This window comes from Clarias gariepinus, chromosome 25, assembly GCF_024256425.1.
Source record: "Clarias gariepinus isolate MV-2021 ecotype Netherlands chromosome 25, CGAR_prim_01v2, whole genome shotgun sequence".
NCBI lineage: Eukaryota > Metazoa > Chordata > Actinopteri > Siluriformes > Clariidae > Clarias > Clarias gariepinus.
Genome location: NC_071124.1, coordinates 21,119,446 through 21,143,543, shown reverse-complemented (window position 1 = coordinate 21,143,543; position 24,098 = coordinate 21,119,446). Strand labels below are relative to the sequence as shown.

Sequence of the window (24,098 nt, the reverse complement as noted above, 5' to 3'; positions counted from 1 at the left end):
ACTGAAACACTCCTTATGACCTGAACACATACAGTATACCAAACTTATGAACTACAAACTACTTTAATTGACAAAGAAATTAACATCCAATATGTATGACCAGCTAAAAGCAGATAGCGTTAAAACCTATATTTATGTAGTTATAAGCGATATCTCCTTTTTAAGTGTCTATAAATCCTTTAAAACTATCAATTGCTCAAAGTACCCCAAACCAACACATAAGAAATTATATCATGGCATAGGTATATGGTACCTATATACACTCTACCATGTACTAAAGGACATGGTTCTATCATGTTACATACCTTGTTACCAAGTACTATAGTATGGTACATGGTTCTATCATGTTTGTTAATAAGGTACTATTGAACATGTACCAGCATACTGTCAAAAATATGTTTTACCTGCCATGATACTGTCTGTATTATACCATACCAGTAGTACTGGATGTACAGACATGTCTACTATAGTACAGTACAGTAAGTACAAACATACCATATTATATACCTATGGTACTATGTTAACAACTGTGGTACTGAAGAAGTTTGCAATTGTCCAAACACCTTCTAAAGTAGGATAGTCACTGTTGTAAATTAATATAATTAATTAAAAATTTGTTTCGTGAATTTCATCTATTCAATATGTTCAAATTTTCAATATTACAAATATACCTGGAGCTTCATCACCAACACTGATGTGAACAGGAACCTGCAGATCTCCTGCACTGCACCAGTACCATCCAGCATCACTCTTCTTCAGTCCTCTCATCTCCACACTGAAGGATCTCTTATTATCACTGATGTGCACTGCTGAATTCTGGGATGTGCCAGTCTTCCCCACTGTGTTGCAGCTTCCGTCTTTGAATCTGCACCAGTACTTCTGTGTATTCCTATACGCAGCACTGTAGAGACACTGGACTGTGACACTGCCACCTTCCGCACCGCTTACTCTGCTCTTCACTACAGACAGATCAGGATCTGAATAAACAGACAGCAATGAGTTGTGTAAGGGAGTCTGTCACAAATCTTATATTTCTGCCTTGTTTAAGTTTCTTACCTTTACTAACTGTCAGGTACAAAGAAGCACCGTCATCCATTTTCCATTTACTGCCAATTTCCGCTGCACACCAGTAATATCCAGAATAAGAGACAGAGTTCATTACCACAGTGAACATATTCTGCTCTGGATAATCAGTTACTGTTATACTTCCAGGTGTGTTTGCGTAAGCTTCTATGCTGCAGGTAGACCAGTAATACCCTTTGCACCAGAATTTAGGGTTTGTTTTGTATTGTTTCTCATAAAGACATGGAATAGTGACCGATCCTCCATGTTTTGCAGCTACATTTGTCAGCGTCCTCATGCTCTCTACATCTGCACACAAGGAACATTAGAAAGTTTGCATTAGCATCACACACACACTGATTCACAATGATTCGGACAACATGAATGTAGTCTAACGATGAAACATTTTAAAATTTCAGAAAATAAGGCATATACACACACATTATATAGGAATGATACAGGTTTAGTCTTACCTGGTATACAGAGAAATAACACAAAGAGAGTTACAAACCCAACCAGTGAGTAAAAACTCATGTTCGCTTAAAAGACTCATATGACCAATGCTCTTCCTACATCTGGGTGAAGTTGCTTTGTATTAGCTTACTTCCCTTTTTTCCCCCTTCTCTCTCTTCCCCCCCCCCCCTTCTCTCTCTGTCTCTCTCATTGTTTCAAACTCTAAGTTTGAACATCCGTAAAAAAAAACCCACAAGCAGCATGTAAAAGTTCCGACGCACATGGAGTTTACATGGTCCTCAAGTTGTATAATAAACTAAGAAAGAAAGATATAAGTCGAGATTTTTATTACAATAAAAGAACTAAAACTCATTTTGCATATTTTAAGTCAGTTCGTCAGAAAGCTGCTTTAAAGAAGTCTGGGTTTAGATTTAGATCTCTAATGAGCAAGCACAAGAAAAGAGCGTCAAGAAAAAAATTGTCTGCAAGGAAACACATATAAACTTTATAAGGAATAAGACTCAAAGAGAAACTTACACTCTTGTGACAAAAGATAGTGAGAGTATAACTCTTGGACCAATCTAACACTCATGCAGCACTGCTGTGTGATTCCGGTCTTTTTATAACTTGTGCTGTAATGAAAATCCTGATGGTCTAAAAAAGTTTTCTAAAGATTTAAACCTCAGATAATATATAATCTCCAACTTAAACCAGTTGTTTTTAGTCTTTTATCCAGAGTATGTGAGTATTGATGTATTGTGTTGCAAAAATCATCATTGTGCATTGTGTATATGTGTGACTTACACTGTGGAACTCAGCATTTTATGTGCATGAAATGATGTTGCACTGTTTGACAATCAGTTGTGTCAAATATGAAAAACCCACAGAGTTAAATATGTATAGAGCTCACACAGGTCACATGATCACATTCTTTTATAAAAAGCCCGAGCTATCATCATAAATCATCTGCACTTGTGAAATGACTAACATCACTCGATAACACCAACCGGCATACAGTATAGGTGACATGGTTACACAACCACAGAACTGACAAGTAGCATTTAATTAAACCAATATCAGACTACTGTAATCGAGAGGGAGGCAATAGGATCGGCCAGTTTAGCCGACTTTGGAGCATCAAAATCATGAATCGAATGATAAATAATGACTGGAGTGTATATTTGCACCTCTAATCTGGAATAAATAAATATATATATATCATGGGCAGTTAGGTATTTTATGTTACCTTCTTAATTTGTGCGCATGTAGTATGTTGCATTTGTAGGTTTTTCCTCCTTTTTTTGAAAGTCATTTTTGTTACTTTTCCTGTTTTTTTTTCTTTTTTTTTTGGTTGTTAGTTGCGTATTCATTAAACAACTAACAGCATTTCTGACTCTTAGGATTTATTACACATACTATAGACGTACACTATTAAATTGTAAAAAGTAATGAATTATTTTACAGTCACAGATGAAGCAGATAAATTATCCTGTATGATCCTGTATTTGTATGAAAATTAAAGAAGGGCATAAAAATAAATAGATATAAAAATACAGAAAATTGATGTACTTGATGTTATATATATATATATATATATATATATATATATATATATATATATATATATATATATATATACACTGCATGTGGTATATTGGGGAAAGTCCCTCAGATGTCATTGTGGCAAAAATGAGCAACACAAAAGATTTGTTTTAACATATAGTGGTGGGCAAAAATATTAAAATCAATGTAAAATTCAATGTTTTAATGACGTTCTCATTTTTAAAAATAATGACAATCAAGGTGATAAGAATAATTTGGTATTTTATGCAATTAATTGGCAATTGTCAGAAAATGGTGATGCAGGCATGGTGAGGTGTGGACATACTGTAAAGACATTTATTAAAAAATATAAACCAACAACAATTCAAAAATAGCAGAAATTTACAGCGGACTGGAAACAGAAAAATAAAACAGATCAGATGTGGGATAAAAATATATCGAAGACCAAGCCTACAGTATTTATATACAATTTATTAAAGGTGATGACATGACTGGTGAAAAGCTTGCTGGAAAGTCTGGAAACAAAGTCTTTTCAATTTGGCAACGCTAGTCAGACAAACCAGAGCACCAAAAATGGGGAGAACATGCAAAGTCCATGCACACAAACCCTGAGGTAGGAATCGAACCCGAACCCTGGGGTGCAAGGCGGCTGTGCCTAAACCAGCATGCTGCCATATTGAGAATCAATTTAAGTAAAATCATAAATCAAATAGAATACATAATGACTGGAGTGTATATTTACACTTCTAATCTGAAATAAATCTAAAATAAATATTGATATATTCATCTTGGACCTTTTTAAGTTTTGTATGTTCCCTTTTTAGTTTTCAAGCATGTAGTTTGTTGTGTTTGCCCTTTCTCTTCCTTTTTTAAAGTCTTATTTTTTTTTTGTTTCTTTTCCTGTTTTTTTTTTTCAGTTACCCAACTAACAGCATTTCTGACTTTTTTTATTTATGACAAAAAATGCACTGTACGTGAATTTGGGCATTTACAAACAGCTTTTACACATGGATTTACACTCTTATATTGTAAAAAGTAATAAATAATTGTGTTAGAAATTAAGTTTCCAAATATCATCAAACAAGTACAGGTATATTTTCCACTTTGTGGGTCATTGTATTTGTATGAAAATGTAAGAAGAATGTGCAAAATACTGGAACTTGATAATGTACCGATGCTAACTGTAAAAATTATTAAAGAAAATGACCACCAAAAGCATTACCACTGAATTAGAACCTACAGAATATGTAAGGAATTGCACACATTTGCCATGCTTTTTGTATGATAGTAATTAAATAAGCAGAAGGTGAATATCATCTTTAGCTCCTTAAATTTCCCGCTTAGTTCACAACCTTGTAGGCGCTGCAGTGCAGAACTCTTTTCTGAAACATTAAACATACCAGAGATCCATCACAGCAAATAATAGCACAAATGGTCATGTTAAAAGAAATATATTTTCCGATATTTATTTAGCACCTCAAAGATTATCTTAAAAATAAACAAATTCTTTTAACTTATAAATTCCTAAAGATATATTATTTTCCATAAATTGCAGCCTGTTTGCATGGGTCCATATCACAATTTACATTTTTATGCAATTAATTGTGCAGCACTATTAATAACTTTTCATTACGCAAGAAACTCTTAAAAATTTTATTTTTGGCCAGGCATAGCCTAAAAAGATTTCAGGCATTATAAAATGCTAGTGTACACTAAACACCTCATCCTTTTTATTCCTATTAGCAATATTCATGCACAGCCTACTCTATATAATATTTTTGTACTCATGAGGTTTCTGTACTGCAGAAACCTGTAGAATTGGTTGTATAGTTAAACCTACAAAGAAATGATAATTAGAAGTGATATTTGTAACACAACCAATTACTTGGAATTACCTGGAATGAGTAAAATGTCTCCTTATCCACAGTGTCCATCTACTGTAAATGTCCAGTAGCTAAGCCTCTATAAAGCTCTAATGTTTTATATTAAGGACATAATAAGAGAACCCAATAATCTGGGGGCACAAACTATTTCAAATGGATAAGAGTCACCTAACGCGTGTCTGTCTTCAACAGTGATTCAGATGGTCCAAATGTTTTCTTCTCTTGTATAATCTCTTGTCTTGTGTTTTTGAATGCACATGGAATGACCTCGCTGAGTTAAAGTACATTACTATTAGGACATAAGTGCCAATGAGAAGCATTTAACATTTCAATAAACAATATCCAAAAACATAAAAATTACAAAAAAAAACAAAAACAAAAACAAAGGTCAAAATGTTTTAAAACCATAAAACGCAATCAGTGTTGTATTTGGTATAAACATGTATAAACAAGGCAGTTAGTAGCTACTAGGCATCCCACCTCTGGTCTGTGTGCATCGAGTTTTTTTGTTCTCCTCATACTTGATCGGTTTCCTCTAAGTTATTCGGTTTTGAATGATTTTATTAGGCTGCTGCTTGAATTCTAATCTTAATAAAACAGTCAGAAAGTTTTGTTACAATACGTTCCGGAATCAGAGACGGGATTCATTTCCACAGTGCATATATTCTGCTCTGGATAATCAGTGACTGATGTACTTCCAGTTGGGTTTGCATGGGCTATTATACTGCAGGTGGACCAGTGATTCAATTTGCACCAGAATTTAGGGTTTATTTTGTATCGCGCATCATAAAGTCACGGAATAGTGAACGATCCATGTTATACAGACATTTTTCAGCGTCCTCATGCTCTCTACATCTGCACATAAGCATAAAATGTTATAAAGTTTGCATAAGCATCACACACACACTGATTCGTGATGATTTGGACTGAATCAGAAGACACTGTGTCAATACTCAGAGAAATTTAGTCTAACAGTGACAAAAGATTTTTATTAACAGTTATTGGTGCATAAAAGGAATCTGTCTATGATATAATCCGCTTATTCTAATCTTGAGGAAATGAAACAATCATATTTTATATACCTGTAGGTATTATACGGTTTAGTCTTACCTGATATACAGAACAATATCCCAAAGTGAGTTACAGACGCAACTAGTGAGTGAAAACTCATGTTTGTGTAAAAGACTCATATGACCGTTATCCTTCTGACTGGAGTTTCTTTGTATTAGCGTAGTTCCCTTTCTTTCTCCTTCTCTGTGCCTGTTACATGCTTTAAATTTGAACAACCATAAATAAAACCACCAACAGCATGTAAAAGCAGAGATGCACATTATCCTTAATTTCTATAAGAAACAAACAAATAAATTACTTTATAAATTTAAAAACATTTTTATTACATTAAAAAAAAGAACAAAAAGTGTGTGGTTATACAACCATAGTGCTGGTCAAGTAGCTTTTAAAGGAAAGCAGCCTTACACTCCTGTAACAGGGAGGGAGGCCATGGAACTGTGGAATCAATCAATCAATCAGTCTATCATTTAACCAATCTATCTATCTATCTATCTATCTATCTATCTATCTATCTATCTATCTATCTATCTATTGTTTGGTTAATTCATCTATCCATGTTAGAAGCATATTTCAGAAAAACTGATAAAAAATAACTTTTAAATAAGGGACCTTGATCACGTGAACTATTGCAGTTAGCCACTAGAGGGCCTCAGAGACCTTTTAGCTTCACCTATTTTTCAAAGCAAGTAGATATTTTTCCCACAGTCCAAAGACTTGCAGTTTGGGCTAAGGCCTTGTTCACACGGGCGTTAAGTTTTTGGATAAACGAACGTGCTCTGAACGTCCTAGACGTTTGTGTTGTGTTTTGTAGTGGCGCTTGATTGACTTCTACACCGGCGTTCGTTTGTCTCTGTCTAACGTCAGCCTGCAGCCCCAACTGTAGTTTGTGTGTTAGCAGTGTGTCGGGAACTGGATATGAAAGCCCGCCGCTACCGGGTTCACTCTCTGACTGCACAACGTCGGATTAAAGGAAGTTTTTTTTGTGGTTTAAAAAAAAAGCGAAAAATTTCTGCGTAAGTTTTTTAAAAATTATTTTATTTTATTTTGCCTTTTTCCGCATTTCCCTATGTATACCATGTAGGATCATGGGATATATCCGGTCCTCCGAAGCGTAAAATGAACGTGAAGAAAACGCACTAGAAGCCGTTTCCTTGCGTTCGTTGGGTTTTGAACGCCAAGAAAAAGCTGCATGCAACGTGGGAGCGCAAGTACCTCTCATCCCTCCCCCCTGAGAGAGCTCGGCCAATCAGCTCTCTCTGTGCCTCCGGCTGTGAGAGGAAAACAGCATCACCCGGGGTTCGAACCAGCGATCTCCGGATGATAGGGCGAGCACTTTACCACTGCGCCACTCGGAGGCCCATGATTTACTTAGATTTAAAATGAACATACAGTAAGACTAAAATAGAATGTGGGGGCAAGTTAAGAGATGCTGGTCTTCCAGCCAATGTAATAGAAACTATTCTTTGTGCTAGGGCTTCCTCTACTAGAAGAACTTATGCCCTCAGATGGAATGGTTTTAAAAATTGGTGTATGGCAAACCATGTAGACCCAGTCCACTGCTAGATTGTTTCAGTGCTGGAGTTTCTGCAGGCATACGTCCTAGCACTCTCAGAACGTATGTGATCACCGTTTCGGTCTACCATGTTCTGATTGATGGGGTTTCTGTGGGAAAGCACCCATTAGTTGCCCGCTTTATTCATGGAGCGAAACGGTCGAGGCCGCCCACTAGAAAGATAGTCCTAGTAATTGTGCTCAAAGGTTTGGGTGAGACCCCTTTTGAACCTCTAGAGTCAGCACCGGTTACGTTTCTGACCCTTAAGATGGTTTTTCTAATAGCAATTATTTCTCTAAAGAGAATTGGGGATTTGCTGGCGCTGTCAGTCTCGTTATCCTGCCTAGACTTTGCCCCTGGCCTGGTCAAAGCTATTCTGCATCCTCACCTGAAAGTTCCATTTTCGACCATGTACCCAGTTGTACTCGAAGCCTTCTGTCCTCCACCATTTAATGCTCCGGAGCAGGAAAGACTTCACGTACTGTGTCCAGTACGTGCTCTACAGATTTACGTCCACCGCAGTAGTCAGTGGCGCAAATAAGAGCAGCTTTTTATACTTTATGTTATGAGGGCCGCAACCGGGGGGCGGCTGCCACTAGACAAACTATGTCACATCGGGTGAGGGATACTATTGCCCTAGCCTATGAGGTGCGTGGTCAGACTTCACCTCTAGGAATTGGGGTCCATTCACCTAGGGGGCTTGCATTGTCAGTGGCTTTGGCAAGAGGTGTCCCATTGCAACAAGTGTGTGATGCGGCAGGTACAGTAGGTCCCCTTCGCACACATTTGTTAGATTTTATAGTTTGTATGTCCATGTCACTCTGGGCTCACAGGTCCTCAAGTCAGCATCCCAGAGTCAGGTCCAGACTTCTTTGATGATCTTTGATCAATGCGGCGGCGTTGGTATTCTCGTTTCCAATAGCGTTTTCACGCAGCATCGAGTGAAGATTTTGAAAGGGAACGTCTCGGGTTACTTGAACACTTGAAACAACTAGTTGCGCAAAGACCGCTCCCAATAGCGTTTTCATGCAGCATCTCATTCACGCTTTTTCAGGGAACAGGGTTACAGTCAAGTAACCCAAGTAACCTGAGACGATACCTGTCTAACAAGCAATGAACCAGAGGGCATTTAAAATTTCCTGAAATCTTTAAGATGATTTCAGAAATGCTGCCAAGCAACGGATAAAAACTGTAATGGTTGTAATGTTTATAGATGTGATTTCAGTCACACATTTAAATACAGTATCTCATATAAACTTGTAGTCATGTAGGAGCAAACATAAGATTTATTATAGTTACCGACACAATACATAAAACTGCATTCGAACCTTAATTTGCACACAATTCAATAGCACACAACTGACATGCTTTTTGTATGACAATAATTAAATAAGCCAAAAATTTACATCTAGTTTAGCTCCTTAAATACTGTATGACATCAATATCGCATCCTTCAGTCGTTTGCTATACAGAACTCCACTGGTCTTCTGAAACATACAGAACACACACACACACACAAACAGTATAACAACTAAGGACATTTAAAATGACTGGAACTGGGTTAAGAACCATTATTATATTCTGGAGAGATAGTGCTGAACCATTAACTTTGTGGAGAAAATGTGGTCAGAAAAAAAATCATAAATAGAGATCAGTTAAACTTTTTGGTGAAGTTAGATGTTAAAAACCATAACTATGTTTACAAGTCAAAATGAGAACATTTCCATACGCACACAGTTTGAGTTTACTAATCTGAGTAAAGGCTTCAGTTTCTAGGAAGCATAAAGACTAGACTTTTGCAAAGCTCTAATGAGTCCAGATTAAGCCTGTTCCAGAGCGATGGGTACAACAGGGTTATACCTACTCTAATACTATTTACAGTATGTACTTATATCAGCAATGTATAATAGTATTTCTCTACTCACATGCGTTCTTTACTGCAAGAATCTGTAGGATCTGTAGTAGTTGAAATTAAACCAATAAAAATGAGAAATTATAATTAGGAGAAATATTTGTAATTGTAACTCAACCAGAATTTACTTAATCTGAAATTATTAAAATGACTTTATATAATATTAAATGTCCTGGTTTTATGCCAAAAGGACACAATAAGAGAACCCAGTAATCTGGGGGCGTAAAATTGTTTCCAAGGGATTAAGGTCACATAATATGTGTCTGACTTTAACAATGATATAATTTTCTCCTTTTGTATGATCTCTTGACATGTTTAGATGTACTGTAACTACATTACTATTATGACACGACTGCTAATCAAAAAGCATTTAACACTTCAGTAAACAATATCCAACAGAATACGATGCTATCAAGAAAACTGAAATGATAACGAAATACACAATCTAAACAGAGAGATACTCAGATAAAAATGACATAGTAATAATGTAATAGCCGTAACACTTTTACAAATAACATTACAGATCTTCATTGTAAAGGGTTTTCCATGCATGTTCAATTACCCATAATCAATTAATTAACATGCACCTGTGGAATGGTCAGTAAGACCTTAACAGCTTACAGAAAGTAGGCATTTAAGGTCACAGTTCTAAAAACACAGGACACTAAAGAGACTCGTCTACTGACTGTGAAAAACACCCAAAGAAAGATGCCCAGGGTCCCTGCTCATCTGCGTGAACGTGCATTAGGCATGCTGCAGGAAGGCATAAGGACTGCTGATGTGGCTAGGGCAATAAATTGCCATGTTCGCACTGTGAGACGCCTAAGACAGTGCTACAGGGAGACAGGAAGGACAGCTGATCAACATTGCAGTGGAAGACCACATGTAACAATACCTGCACAGGATCGGTACATCCGAATATCATACCTGCGTGACAGGTACAGGATGGCCACAACAACTGCCCGAGTCACACCAGGAACACACAATCCCTCCCTCAGTGCTCAGGCAGGTCCTTACCAGACATCACCAGCAACAACGCCGCCTATGGGCACAAACCCACCTTCGCTGGACCAGACAGGAGTGGCAAAAAGTTCTCTTCACTGATGAGTCACGATTTTGTCTCACCAGGGGTGATGGACGGATTCGTGTTTATCGTCGAAGGAATGAGCGTTACACCGAGGCCTGTACCCTGGAGCGGGATCGATTTGGAGGTGGGGGGTCCGTCATGGTCTGGGGCGGTATATCACATCACAATCGGACTGAGCTTGTTGTCATTGCAGGCAATCTCAATGCCTTGCGGGACAGGGAAGACATTCAAGTTCAAGTTCAAGTAGTTCAAGTAGGCTTTATTGTCATTACAACCATATACAGTTAGTACACAGTGAAACGAAACAACGTTCCTCCAGGACCAAGGTGCTACATGCAACATAAATCTACAACATAAATTAACAGAGACACTAAACTAGCTAACCAAGAGGCCTAGTTAGCTGGCTAGCAGAGACAGGACAGAGAGACCTAACATAAATTACAACATAAATTAACAAAAAAACTAACTAGCTAAGTATAACATTTTTATAGACAACATAAAGTGCACGTGCAAATGTGCAAACAAAAGCAACAACAAAGTGACAGTGCGCAACCACGACATACCAGAACATAAAAATATGGTGTTAAACGTAACAGTTACAGAACATAAAATATGGTGTTGAGGTAGTGGGTAAACGTAAACATTCTTTAAAAACAGCAGCAAGAGGAATTAGTGCAAAATTAGTCAGCAAGAGGAATTAGTAAACATTCTTTAAAAACAGCAGCAAGAGGAATTAGTGCAAAATTAGTCCAGTAGTGATCGTTGTGCAAAAAGATAAACAGTTTGTTGGTGTAGGTCAGTGTGTCTGCACTTGTGTTGATTAGTCAGTCCAGTCCCAATATTTTGAGGTAGTTGAGTTAAGCTGTGTGATAATGTTTGTGTTAGTGTGTCTGTGTGTGTGTGTGTGTGTCTGTGTGTGTGTGTGTGTGTGTGTGTTTATCAGTCCAGTCCCTTTTTGTTGAGGAGACGGATGGCTTGTGGAAAAAAGCTGTTGCACAGTCTGGATGTGTGTGCCCGAATGCTTCGGTACCTTTTTCCAGATGGCAGGAGTGTGAAGTGTGTGTGAGAGGGGTGTGTCCGATCAGCCACAATGCTGGTGGCTTTGCGGATGCAGCGTGTGGTGTAGATGTCTTCAATAGAGGGGAGAGAGACCCCGATGATCTTCTCCGCTGTCCTCACTATCCGCTGTAGGGTTTTGCGATCCGATATGGCACAATTCCCAAACCAGACAGTGATGCAGCCGCTCAGAATGCTCTCGATAGTTCCTCTATAGAAGGTGGTCAGGATCGGTGGTGGAAGCTGGGCCTTTCTCAGTCTTCTCAGAAAGAAGAGACGCTGTTGGGCTTTCTTGTGTAGGGAGCTGGTGTTGAGGGACCAGCTGAGGTCCTTCTCTAGGTGGACACCCAGGAATTTGATGTTTTCGACGATTCCCACAGAGGAGCCGTTGATGCTCAGCGGAGAATGGTCGCCTCGTGTCCTCCTAAAGTCAACAACCATCTCCTTTGTCTTGTCAACATTTAGAGACAGGTTGTTGTCTTTACACCAGTCCGTTAGCCTCTGCACTTCCTCCCTGTATGCTGACTCGTCGTTCTTGCTAATGAGACCCACCACGGTCGTGTCATCAGCGAACTTAATGATGTGGTTAGAACTGTGTGTTGCTACACAGTCGTGAGTCAGCAGTGTGAACAGCAGGGGACTGAGCACGCAGCCTTGTGGGGCCCCAGTGCTCAGTGTGGTGGTGCTGGAGGTGCAGTTTCCGATCCGTACTGAGGACTGAGGCCTACCGGTCAGAAAGTCCAGGATCCAGTTGCAGAGGGAGGTGTTCAGGCCCAACAGGTTCAGCTTCCCAATCAGTTGTTGGGGGATGATAGTGTTGAATGCTGAGCTGAAATCTATGTACAGCATTCGAACATATGTGTCTTTCTTGTCCAAGTGTGTGAGGGCAAGATGTAGTGTAGTGGAGATGGCATCGTCCGTTGAGCGGTTAGGACGATACGCAAACTGCAGTGGGTCCAGTGAGGAGGGCAGCAGGGTCTTGATGTGTCTCATGACGAGCCGCTCAAAGCACTTCATGATAGTGGGTGTGAGTGCAACGGGACAGTAGTCATTGAGACAGGACACAGTAGACTTCTTGGGCACTGGGACGATGGTGGTGGCCTTGAAGCACGTGGGAACGACGGCGCTGCTCAGAGAGATGTTGAAGATGTCTGTGAGAACATCTGCCAGCTGTTCAGCACATTCTCTGAGCACTCTGCCTGGGATGTTGTCTGGTCCAGCAGCTTTACGTGGGTTGACTCTGCGTAGAGTTTTCCTCACCTCAGCTGTAGTGAGACACAGCACCTGGTCATTCGGAGAAGGGGTGGTCTTTCTCGCCGCCACGTCGTTCTGCCTGTCAAACCGAGCATAGAAGTTATTCAGCGCATCTGGAAGGGAGCCGTCACTGTCACAGGCAGTTGATGTCGTCCTGTAGTGAGTGATGGCTTGTAAACCCTGCCACATGCGCCGTGTGTCGCCGCTGTCCCTGAAGTGATTGTGGATTCTCTGGGCGTGTGCGCGCTTTGCCTCTCTGATGGCCCGAGAAAGTTTGGCCCTTGCTGTTCTGAGGGCCACCTTGTCTCCCGCTTTGAAGGCAGAGTCTCTGGTCCTCAGAAGTGCACGCACTTCCGCAGTAATCCACGGTTTCTGGTTGGGTCGTGAGATGATGTTCTTGGAGACAGTGACGTCATCGGTGCACTTGTTGATGTAGCTGGTCACTGATGACGTGTACTCCTCCAAGTCAGTGAAGTCGCCGTAAGTTGCAGCCTCCCTAAACATGTTCCAGTCAGTGCTCTCGAAACAGTCCTGAAGAGCAGAGATGGCTCCTGCTGGCCAGGTTTTCACCTGCTTCAGAACCGGTTTTGAGCGCCTGACGAGTGATCTGTATGCTGGAATTAGCATAACAGAGATGTGGTCTGAGTAGCCAAGGTGGGGGCGGGGCTCTGCCCGATATGCGCCGGGGATGTTTGTGTAAACAAGATCCAGCGTGTTTTTTCCTCTCGTTGCAAAGTCCACATACTGATGGAATCTAGGAAGCACTGACTTGAGATTTGCATGGTTGAAATCTCCAGCAACAATAAACAGTCCATCCGGGTGTGTATTTTGCAGTTCACTGATCTTTGTATACAGTTCCCATAGTGCTTCCTTAGCATTAGCGCTAGGTGGAATGTACACTCCGATAATGAAAACAGTGGTGAATTCCCGTGGTAAATAAAAAGGTCTGCATCTAACAATCACAAACTCCACTAGCAATGAGCAATAACTAGAAACTAGCACAGAGTTCTTGCACCATTTCGTGTTGATGTAAACACATAAGCCGCCACCGCGAGTCTTACCGCACAGAGCTGCATTCCTGTCGGCGCGAAACGAGGCTAGCCCGTTTCGTGACATCCTCCTGTCACGAAATTTTGATATTTTTGGAAGAAAGATGGTGTGCAAATATGCATAGAAAAAAAGTGTCTTATTAAGGTGCCATTATTAAAGTGTCTTTGTGCATTGTTCCACAATGTAAACGTAAACATGTAGTGTAGATGTGAAGGTAGATGTGTGTGGATTTGTCCATAGTGTCCATGGATGTAAAAAGATTGATTGATTGATTGATTGATTGTGAAAAGATTGTGTTAGTTCTGCATAGTGGTGTGGTTGAGAGACCTTATCGCCTGCGGGAAGAAGCTCCTCCTCAGTCTCTCTGTGTTGGCCTTCAGGGAGCGGAATCGCTTCCCAGACCGCAAAAGTGATCAGTCCATTGTTGCAGTGGCTGAGGTCCTTCACGATCTTCCTGGCCTTGGTCCAGCACCGCTTGGTGTAGATTGAGTGCAGGTCAGGGAGCTCGGTGCTGATGATGCGCTCAGCTGATCGCACCACCCTCTGTAAAGCTCGTCTGTCCTGCATGGTGCTGTTCCCGAACCAGGTTGTGATGTTTCCCATCAGGATGCTCTCTATGGTGCAGGAGTAGAAATTCCTGAGCACCTTGGAGGGCAGTCTGAAGTCTCTCAAGCGTCTGATGTGGTACAGACGCTGCCGGGCCTGTGTTGATGTGCCAGGTCCTGCGTGATGTGAACACTGAGGTATCTGAAGCTGTCCACTCTCTCCACTGGGCTTCTGTTGATGACGGGGGTCTGGTAGTTCCTCACCTGCTTTGTACTGAAGTCCACTATCAGCTCCTTTGTCTTTCTGACGTTCAGGAGGAGATTGTTCCTCTGGCACCAGTTCTCCAGATTTCCAACCTCCTCCAGGTAGGCCGTCTCATTGTTATTCGTGATCAGGCCCACCACGACAGTGTCGTCAGCAAACTTGATGATGGTGGTGGAGTTGGTAGTGGTCACGCAGTCATACAGTAGGTGTACAGAGAGTACAGCAGGGGGCTCAGAACACAACCCTGGGGGGCTCCAGTGCTGAGAGTGAGGGAGGCTGAGACATGTCCGCCCATCCTTACTGCCTGTGGTCTGCCAGTCAGAAAATTGGAGATCCACTGACACATTGATGAGCTGAGTCCCAGGTGCTTCAGCTTGGTGGTGAGTGTGGAGGGAACTATGGTATTAAATGCAGAGCTGTAATCGATGAAGGGCATTTTCACATAATTCCCCCTCCGAGTGTCCAGGTGAGTGAGAGATGTATGAAGGAGATGAGAGATAGCGTCATCTGTAGAGCGGTTTGGACAGTAAGCGAACTATAGTCAGTCCAGTGTGTCTGGTAGTGAAGAAATGATGACCAGGCATTCAAAGCACTTCATCACTACTAAGGTGAGGGCTACAGGGCGATAATCGTTGAGGGCGGCAGGATGAGGTTTCTTCGGAACGGGAACAATGATGGACTCTTTGAAGCATGTGGGGATCACCAACTGAGATAAAGAGATGTTGAATATCTCAGTGAACACAGGTGCTAGCTGGTCTGCGCAGGCTCTGAGAATGCGACCTGAGATGCCGTCTGGTCCTGCTGCTTTCCTGGTGTTCACTCTCTTGAAGGCTCTCCTCACATCGTGCTCGGTGATGATGAACGCGCTTCCGGTGCTGGCAGTGTCTTCCTGTCTGCAGCCGTTAGCACCGCTAGCATTAGCATCGCTAGAGTCTTTAGCTGCAGCCTCGAAGCGAGCATAGAAAGTGTTCAGCTCGTCTGCTAGAGTCACGTTCGCGTTCGTCATACCGGTTGTTGTTGCTTTATAATCCGTAATTGTCCTTAGTCCCTGTGTAAAGTTTTTCTAAAGTTACGTAGTAGGAGAGGCGAGTTGCTTGGTCTGTCCGCTGTGCTTCGGTAAGCTTCTCTGGCGCCAGGAGAGACTCAGTCAAACACACACACACGTTGTCTGTCAGAAAGGTCTCTGTTTATTAACAGCAAAAGATGGGGTTTATATATGTTTGACCAAACGCCTGTGCCATAGACATATGTTACTACAAAGAACATGAACCATTGTAAAAGTCCTGGTGAGATCCTGAAGAATCAAAGGAGAGGAAGATAGAGAGGTGTCCGTCCAGAGACAGATCACAAGATGTTGGCTCGAGTTAGGGGGAGAGGGGAAAGGAGACAGAGGGGGAGAGAGAGAGAGGGGGAGAGAGACATGAGAGAATGGGAAGGTGAGCGTGGGAGCGTTCACACCTTAAGGAGCAGATGCAAGAGGAGACAGGAAGATAGCGACAGGAAAGATTTAACACGTTAATATCAGATCTATGAGAAAGAGAGCAAGAGAGTAGAAATAACTCCTTTATATATAAAATAATTCTAACACCCTGCCACAGGCTCCTAGAGTCACTCTGTTGGAGCTGTGACTCTAGTTTTCTCCTGTAGCGCTGCTTCGCCTCTTTCACCGCCTTCCGGATGTTATATGATGCAGCCTTGTACGGTTCCATGTCCCCCGACGCAAGTCCCGTGTTGTAGCGAGATCTCAGAGCGTCGTGGATGGTTTTATCCACCCACAGCTTCTGGTTGGGAAACGTTCTGATAGTCTTTTTCTCCACAGTATCATCCGCTAGTTTACCAATGAATTTCACAACCCGCTTCCGTAAACACGCTGACATCATCATAGGAGCTGTTCCTGAACATGTGTCAGTCTGTGTCATCGAGTGCGTCCTGTAACGCGGCCACCGATTGGTCCATCCAGCACGCGACCTCCCTCTGAACTGGAAATTCTTGTTTTAGCCTTTGTTTGTATTTTGGCATGAGGAAGATGGCGGCGTGGTCGGATTTACCAAACGGAGGGCGAGATTGTGCCTTGTAGCCGTCCTTGACCGTTGTATAACAATGATCTAGTGTCCTTTCACCCCTGGTAGGGCAGGTGATATGCTGATAAAAGTTCGGCGCCGGTGTTGTGTCTGGTGCTGTATGAGTGCCTCATGCAGCTCGCATAAGGCAGTGTCCGTGTCCGCTTGTGGTGGAATATAAACGGCACTGATTATGACCGATGTAAACTCCCGAGGTAGATAAAAAGGATGACACATGATGGACAGTAGTTCCAGATTTGGTGTGCAGGAGCGTGTAAGAGGAACAACGCTCGCGCTGTTGCACCAGCTGCTGTTCACCATTAAACACAAGCCACCTTCCCTTGACTTCCCCGTTTGAGTCCCGTGTCCTGTCCATGTGGTGAACCGAGAAGAACTCGGCCGGCTGGATGGCGTGGTCCGGCACCTCTGGGTTCAGCCATGTCTCGGTGAAGCAGAGGAGATTGCAGTCCCGAATGTCTCTCTGGAACTTTACCCTGGCCCTGAGGTCATCGAGCTTGTTCTCCAGTGACTGGACGTTGTCAAGCAGGATACTAAGCAGAGGTGTGAGGTGTGCACGAGCTCTCAGCCTGTTCCTGACGCCGGCTCGTTTTCCTCGGGGCCGCCGTTTCGCGTCGTGTGCATTGTTCTCCCTCAAGATCTCACTCGGCCAGCTCGGATCCGGTGTTAAAAACGTCAAATTGTGAGTACATTGTAAACCAATAGAAACAAGGGTGTCTCTATCATAACTAATGTACTTAATGGTGGTAATTTGACTGGTTTTAAAATGCTAAAAACTAACTTAAAAAACAAAAACAAAAACAAAGAAAAGGTGGTCGGAGCAGTCGTGACAGCAGCCGACCTCACCAGCGCCATCTTGGTTTTTTGTATCAGTACTTCAAGCAGCTGGTGGCCACACCAGATACTGACTGGTACTTTTGATTTTGAGCCTCCCTTCATTCAGGGACACATTGTGAAACATTTTTAGTTTATGTCGTATGGTCTTGACTCTTTTAGTGTTCATACTGTGGCGTTTTTATCGCCTGAAAGGATGGTGGAGAGACGAGCGAGCTTATCTTGCTGCCCAATGCAAATGGCTGGGAGTATTTTATTTAAGCACACAATCTCACAACTCAAACACATGAGACGGCTTAAAACAAGAACACCCTATCACACATACCCTGGCTGAAGCCACTAAACCAAACACCTTTCCCCAACACGGTGAACACATAAACAGTCCCTCCCGCAGAGCATGATGGTTATTACCCGAACCCCGCCCACGCCACATTGCCCCCACCCGAGCTGTGACCGTCCCCGGTCACCATGGCGAACTCAGTCTAGCAGGCGTGACGGTGGCCGGCGCTGGCGTTGTGAACGCCGGAGTCTTTTTGCGGGGGAAGGCGGGGCACAGCCCTCTTCCTGAGGCGGACCGGCCTCCACAGAGCTCGATGTTTTGCTGACGTGGGGCTGGTAGGGAGCGAGCCGGTCCCGGTGGAGCACGACCAATCGCGACCGCCCCGTCAACCGCACCCGGTAGACCACATCAGAGAGCTGTGCGACGACCGTGCAGGGGCCCACCCAGTGCGACATCAGCTTAGGTGAAAGCCCCCTTTTCCTTCCGGGGGAATACACCCAAACCTGCTCCCCATTAGCAAAGTCACGCCCCCGGCTGTGGGTATCGTACACGCGGCGCTGCTTAACCCCGGCGTCCGCCAAGTGTCTACGCGCCAATTCGTGGACACGAAACAGTTTGTCTTTTAATGAATAAAAATAGTCCAAACCTGGTTTCGTGGGTAAATCCACTTGAGGCGGGGGCCCGAACACCAGATCCCCAGGCGTGCGCAACTCGCGACCGAACATTAACGCAGCTGGCGTCAGTTGCGAGGACTCCTGCACCGCTGTGCGATACGCCCAAAGCACGAGAGGCAAATGCTCGTCCCAATCTTTTTGCCGGTTGCTGGTAAGCACGGCGAGTTGGGTGGTGAGTGTTCGGTTAAACCGCTCCACGAGGCCGTCACTTTGTGGATGCAGGGGCGTGGTGCGGGTCTTTTTCACCCCGAGGCGCTCGCACACCGCCGCAAACACCTCCGCCTCGAAGTTACGCCCCTGATCACTGTGCAACTGCTCCGGGGAGCCGAATCGGCTGAACACCTCATCCACCAGCACTCGAGCCGTGGTGGAAGCGCTCTGATCCGGAACAGCGAACGCCTCCGGCCACTTGGTGAAGTAATCCATGGCCACCAGCACATAACGATTCCCGCGATCAGAAATGGGAAACGGCCCCAGAATGTCCACGCCCATACGTTCCATGGGCGCCCCCACCCGAAAGTCTTGCAAGGGTGCTCGCGAGCGCTGGGTAGGGCCATTCTTTGCCGTGCAGACATCGCATCTGTGGACAAAAAGTTCGCTGTCAGTATGACAACCCGGCCAGTAGAACCGAGCACGCAACCGCCGCAGTGTCTTAGTTACCCCAAAGTGTCCCGAACCCGCGTGCCCATGAACCATCCCCAGCACACATGCCCGCAAAGTCCGCGGCACCAGCAGCTGAAAAGATTCACCAGCGCCACACGGCCGTTCCCACTGGCGGTAGAGTAAGCCCCCCCGCAACGCTAGTCGGTGAAACTGCGAGTGGAGAGCTTTTTCTTCGGGTCCCAGGTGGGCGATTGCGGCATAATCCGGTCTCTGGCCCGCGTTAACCCAACTTAATACCCGCTGCAATGCCGGGTCCTTCTCCTGCTCGACCATTAGCTGATCGCAGTCCATCTGTGGCACAGGCGAAACGACCACCGGCGATGGTGTAGGTGCCGCAGTGACTCGGCTGCACGCCGGCTCGGACGGCCGATTACCGACGGGGGCTTCGGAAGACTGCGCAGGGAGAATGTTCTGATTCACGGGGGTCGGGGTGTGTTCGATGTCGTGACCACCCACACGCTCTTCAACCCGCTCGCAGTGTCGACAACGCTCCTTGCTGCACGGCCGGCGGGATAACGCATCGGCGTTAGCGTGCAATTTTCCCGCTCGGTGCTGAACGGTAAAATGATAGTCCTGCAACCGTTCGAGCCAACGCGCTAACTGCCCCTCGGGCTCTTTAAAACTGAGCAGCCACACCAGCGAAGCGTGGTCGGTCCGCAGCAAGAAGGATTGCCCGTATAAATACGGCCTAAAATGCTTAAGGGCCGCGACGACCGCAAGCAGCTCGCGCCGCGTGACGCAGTAATTCTTTTCCGGCCCAGACAACGCGCGGCTGAAGTACGCGACAACACGCTCTTTGCCCCCGGCAACCTGAGACAGGACGGCTCCCAGCCCTACATCGCTCGCGTCCGTGTCGAGAATAAACGTACGAGCTATATCAGGATATTCGAGAACGGGCGACGTAACCAGAGCTTCCCGTAACCGTGTGAACGCACGCGCGTGCTCCCTGTCCCAGCGAAACGGCTGGTTCTTTCTCGTGAGCGCGTGCAGCGGGCTGGCGATCGTAGCAAAATCCCTCACGAACCGGCGATAGTACGACGCTAACCCGAGAAAGGTGCGCAGCTGCGACACATTTGACGGCTCAGGCCAATGCTGTACCGCGGCAATTTTGGCTGGATCGGTGGCAATCCCTTGAGCGCTAATGACGTGTCCCAAAAAGACAGTTTCTTGCCGCAACAACTGGCACTTTTTGGGATTGAGCCGCAAATTCGCCCGCCGGATAGCTAGAAACACCTCCCGTAGGTTAGCTAGCGCGACCGCAAAATCCTTGCCGTGTACCAATAAATCGTCTAAGTAGACGACACAACGGTTGCGAGGGATCTCTGCCAATACTCTCTCCATTAACCGTTCAAACGTAGCGGGAGCGTTGCAGAGGCCGAACGGCATGCGCCGAAATTGCCATAGACCTTGTCCGATCGAAAACGCGGTTTTGGGTCGTGCTTCCGGGGCGAGCTCTACTTGCCAATACCCGCTACGCAGATCCAACGAGCTAAACCACGCCGAGCCCGCAACGTGTTCCAGCGCATCATCTATTCGCGGCAACGGATAAGAATCCTTGCGCGTCACCTCGTTTAACCGCCGGTAGTCCACACAAAACCGCCACGATTCGTCCTTTTTACGCACCAGTACAACGGGTGAAGACCACGGTCCGGATGCTGGCTCTATAACGCCCGAGTCGGCCATCTCACGCAGCTGCTGCTCGGCTATAGCTCGTTTAGCTAACGGGAGGCGTCTCGGATGTAACCGAACAGGAGCGGCGTTACCCGTATCGATATGGTGCTGCACCAAATCGGTATGCGTGCACTCGCGCTCATCCACTGCGAAAATATCGGCGAACTCGTGCAAAAGGGACTTCACGGCGTCGGTCTGCGTCTGATTTAGCCCTACACTGCTACGCCGCATCAGCTCGGCCATTATTCTCGCTCGGACAGCTACCGGATGTTTACATGGCGCGTCCACCGGAAGTTCCGCCCCGCTGGTGCGTGCTACTAACTCGTCCGGCCGCGCTTTGGGCACTAGCAACCTAGCTAAACCGAAACTACCACGCAGAGTCCCGTCTGCGAGATTCAGTACCGCACCCCACCTTTCCAAAATGTCTAACCCCAAGATACAATCATCCTCGATATCCGCCACAAAGAATGGGTGAAAAAGAATGATTGCACCTACTTGTATTCGCACTGTGCGACAGGCCCGTATCCTCAAATAACTTCCCGACACGGTGCGAATGTTCACGGCCGGGTCCGGCAGCACACGACCGCGCTCTCCGCGCTTCAACAATCCCCCGCGCAGCAGCGAAACTGTAGAGCCGGTGTCCACGAGCGCCCGCAGCGAAACGTTGTCCAGGCCGCAGTCCACGTAGACCCCCGCGCGATTTCCGACCCGTCCCGACCGGAAGTTAAATCCGGCAGTTGGGGGAACAAAGATGGCTGTGGGAGGCGGTTTCCCCTCGGCGCCCCCCGAAGCTAGTTTAACGGCTGCTGGGGTACGCTGTCCTCCGGCCGGAGCACGTTGCAGCGGTATCCTTGGCCTCGGCGTTGTCGCGGAAACTCGCCGGCCGGGTCGAGGCCTAGCCGCGACGGGTAGCCCTGTCCCCGGCTAGGTTCACCTCCCCAGCGGCCGCGAGCCACCGAAGATCGCTCGGCTCTCTCGCCGTGGTGTTCTCCCAAGATGGGCTCGGCGCGCTCAGCCTCGCGCAGCGCCTCGGACAGCGACGCCGGTGCCGCTAACCGGAGGTGCTCGCGAAGGCGGTACGGCCGGATTCCCCGAAGAAACGCGCGACGAGCTAGCTCTTCCTGCTGGCCGTGTCCGAAATCCGGGTAGCCCTGGCGCGCGAGAGATCGCAGGTCCATGGCGAACGCCCCTAGTGGCTCAGAGGCGCTCCGCACGCGGGTTCCCAGCTCCTCGCCCGCGGCCTCGTTACGGTCTCCTGCGCCGAAACGGAAACAGAGCGACTGCTGCAGCTTTAACCAGTCGTCCCGCTCATCAGCCCGGAGATCTTGCAACGCCCGCAGCGCGTCACCCTCCAACGAGAGGGCCACCCGGACGGCTGTTTCTGCCGGGGACCAGCCCGCGAATTTGGCGGCTAGCTCTACCTGCGCGATGAACGCGTGGGGATCGCCGGCGCCGTTGTAGGCCGGCAGGCGCAGCTGTAGGTCGCTTCGCTGGCGGACGGGGCACGGAGCTGTAGCTTGCTCCGGTGTCGGCGCCACGTCACTGGAGGACTCCTCCCCGAGGTCCAATACCGGAACCTGGAACGCGCCGCTCCGCTCCGGTCGCCGCTCTTTGCCTGCACTAGCCCCATCAGGGAGGGTTTTCTTCCTCCGCAGCTGCTCCGCTACTCGGCGGCCCATTTGGATCCTCCGGATTTCCTCCGGGGTGCGCTCCAACTCGCGACTCTCCATGATCCCACTTCTGACACCAAATGTGGCGTTTTTATCGCCTGAAAGGATGGTGGAGAGACGAGCGAGCTTATCTTGCTGCCCAATGCAAATGGCTGGGAGTATTTTATTTAAGCACACAATCTCACAACTCAAACACATGAGACGGCTTAAAACAAGAACACCCTATCACACATACCCTGGCTGAAGCCACTAAACCAAACACCTTTCCCCAACACGGTGAACACATAAACAGTCCCTCCCGCAGAGCATGATGGTTATTACCCGAACCCCGCCCACGCCACAATACAAATATATACACATTAAGTTTACTTAAAGTAAAAACAGTTGAAAGTCAGAGGACGTTTCTTTTTTTTCTGAGTTTATATATATATATTGTATTTTCAAGAAAATAACAAATGAATGTCACCATCAACAATGACAATGTTTTTTTTTTGTGATTTTATTAGGCTGCTGCCTGAATTCTACTCTTAATAAATCAGTGTAAAGTTGCAGTAAAATATTTATTATGACAACCAGTTTTGCTACAATAACCACAGCACTGCAGATGGTGGATGAGGATAATACCTGGAGTTACATCATTACCAACACTGAGGTGAACAGGAACCTGCAGATCTCCTGCACTGCACCAGTACCATCCAGCATCACTCTTCTTCAGTCCTCTCATCTCCACACTGAAGGATCTCTCATTATCACTGATGTGCACTGCTGAATTCTGGGATGTGTCAGTCTTCCCCACTGTGTTGCAGCTTCTGTCTTTGAATCTACACCACTGCTTCTGTTTCTCCCTATACGCAGCACTGTAGAGACACTGGACTGTGACACTACCGCTCACTCTGCTCTTCACTACAGACAGATCAGGATCTGACTAAACAGACAGCAAAGAGTTGTGTAAGGGAATCTGTCACAAATCTTATATTTCTGTCTTGTTTAGGTTTTTTACCTTCACTAACTGTCAGGTACAAATAATCATGGTCATCTGGGTTACTATCAATTTCTGCTACACACCAAAACCATCCAGAATCAGAGACAGGGTTAATTTCCACGGTGAACATATTCAGCTCTGGGTGATCAGTAACTGATGTAATTCCACAACTTTTGTTTGCATAAGCTTCTATGCTGCAGGTAGACAAGTAATACCCTTTCATGATCCTCCATGTTTTGCAGGTACATTTGTCAGCATCCTCATGCTCTCTACATTTGCACACAAGCAACAATAGAAAGTTTGCATTAGCATCACACACACACTGATTCACAATAATTCGGACAACATGAATGTAGTCTAACGATAAAATATTTTAACAGCCACTGCTTCTTGAAATGTATTAATTTATTATAGCTTATTTAAAATTTTTAAAAATAAGGCATATACACACACATTATATAGGAATGATACAGGTTTAGTCTTACCTGATATA

The 24,098-nt window shown here is 45.3% G+C and overlaps 1 protein-coding gene across 1 annotated transcript in view; it reads right to left on the bottom strand.

Annotated features, from left to right (window-relative positions):
- LOC128513488 (polymeric immunoglobulin receptor-like) overlaps window positions 1-23,750 on the bottom strand; it is a 29,802-nt gene extending 6,052 nt beyond the window's left edge. Inside the window, exons 1-4 of the mRNA XM_053487248.1 lie at window positions 23,624-23,750; window positions 23,266-23,544; window positions 17,238-17,255; window positions 672-977 (exon numbers count right to left, since the gene is read on the bottom strand). Coding sequence (XP_053343223.1) covers window positions 672-977; window positions 17,238-17,255; window positions 23,266-23,544; window positions 23,624-23,735 — 715 coding nt within the window. The 5' untranslated portion in view covers window positions 23,736-23,750. The remainder of the gene's footprint in view (window positions 1-671; window positions 978-17,237; window positions 17,256-23,265; window positions 23,545-23,623) is intronic.
- Between the last annotated feature and the right edge of the window lie 348 nt (window positions 23,751-24,098).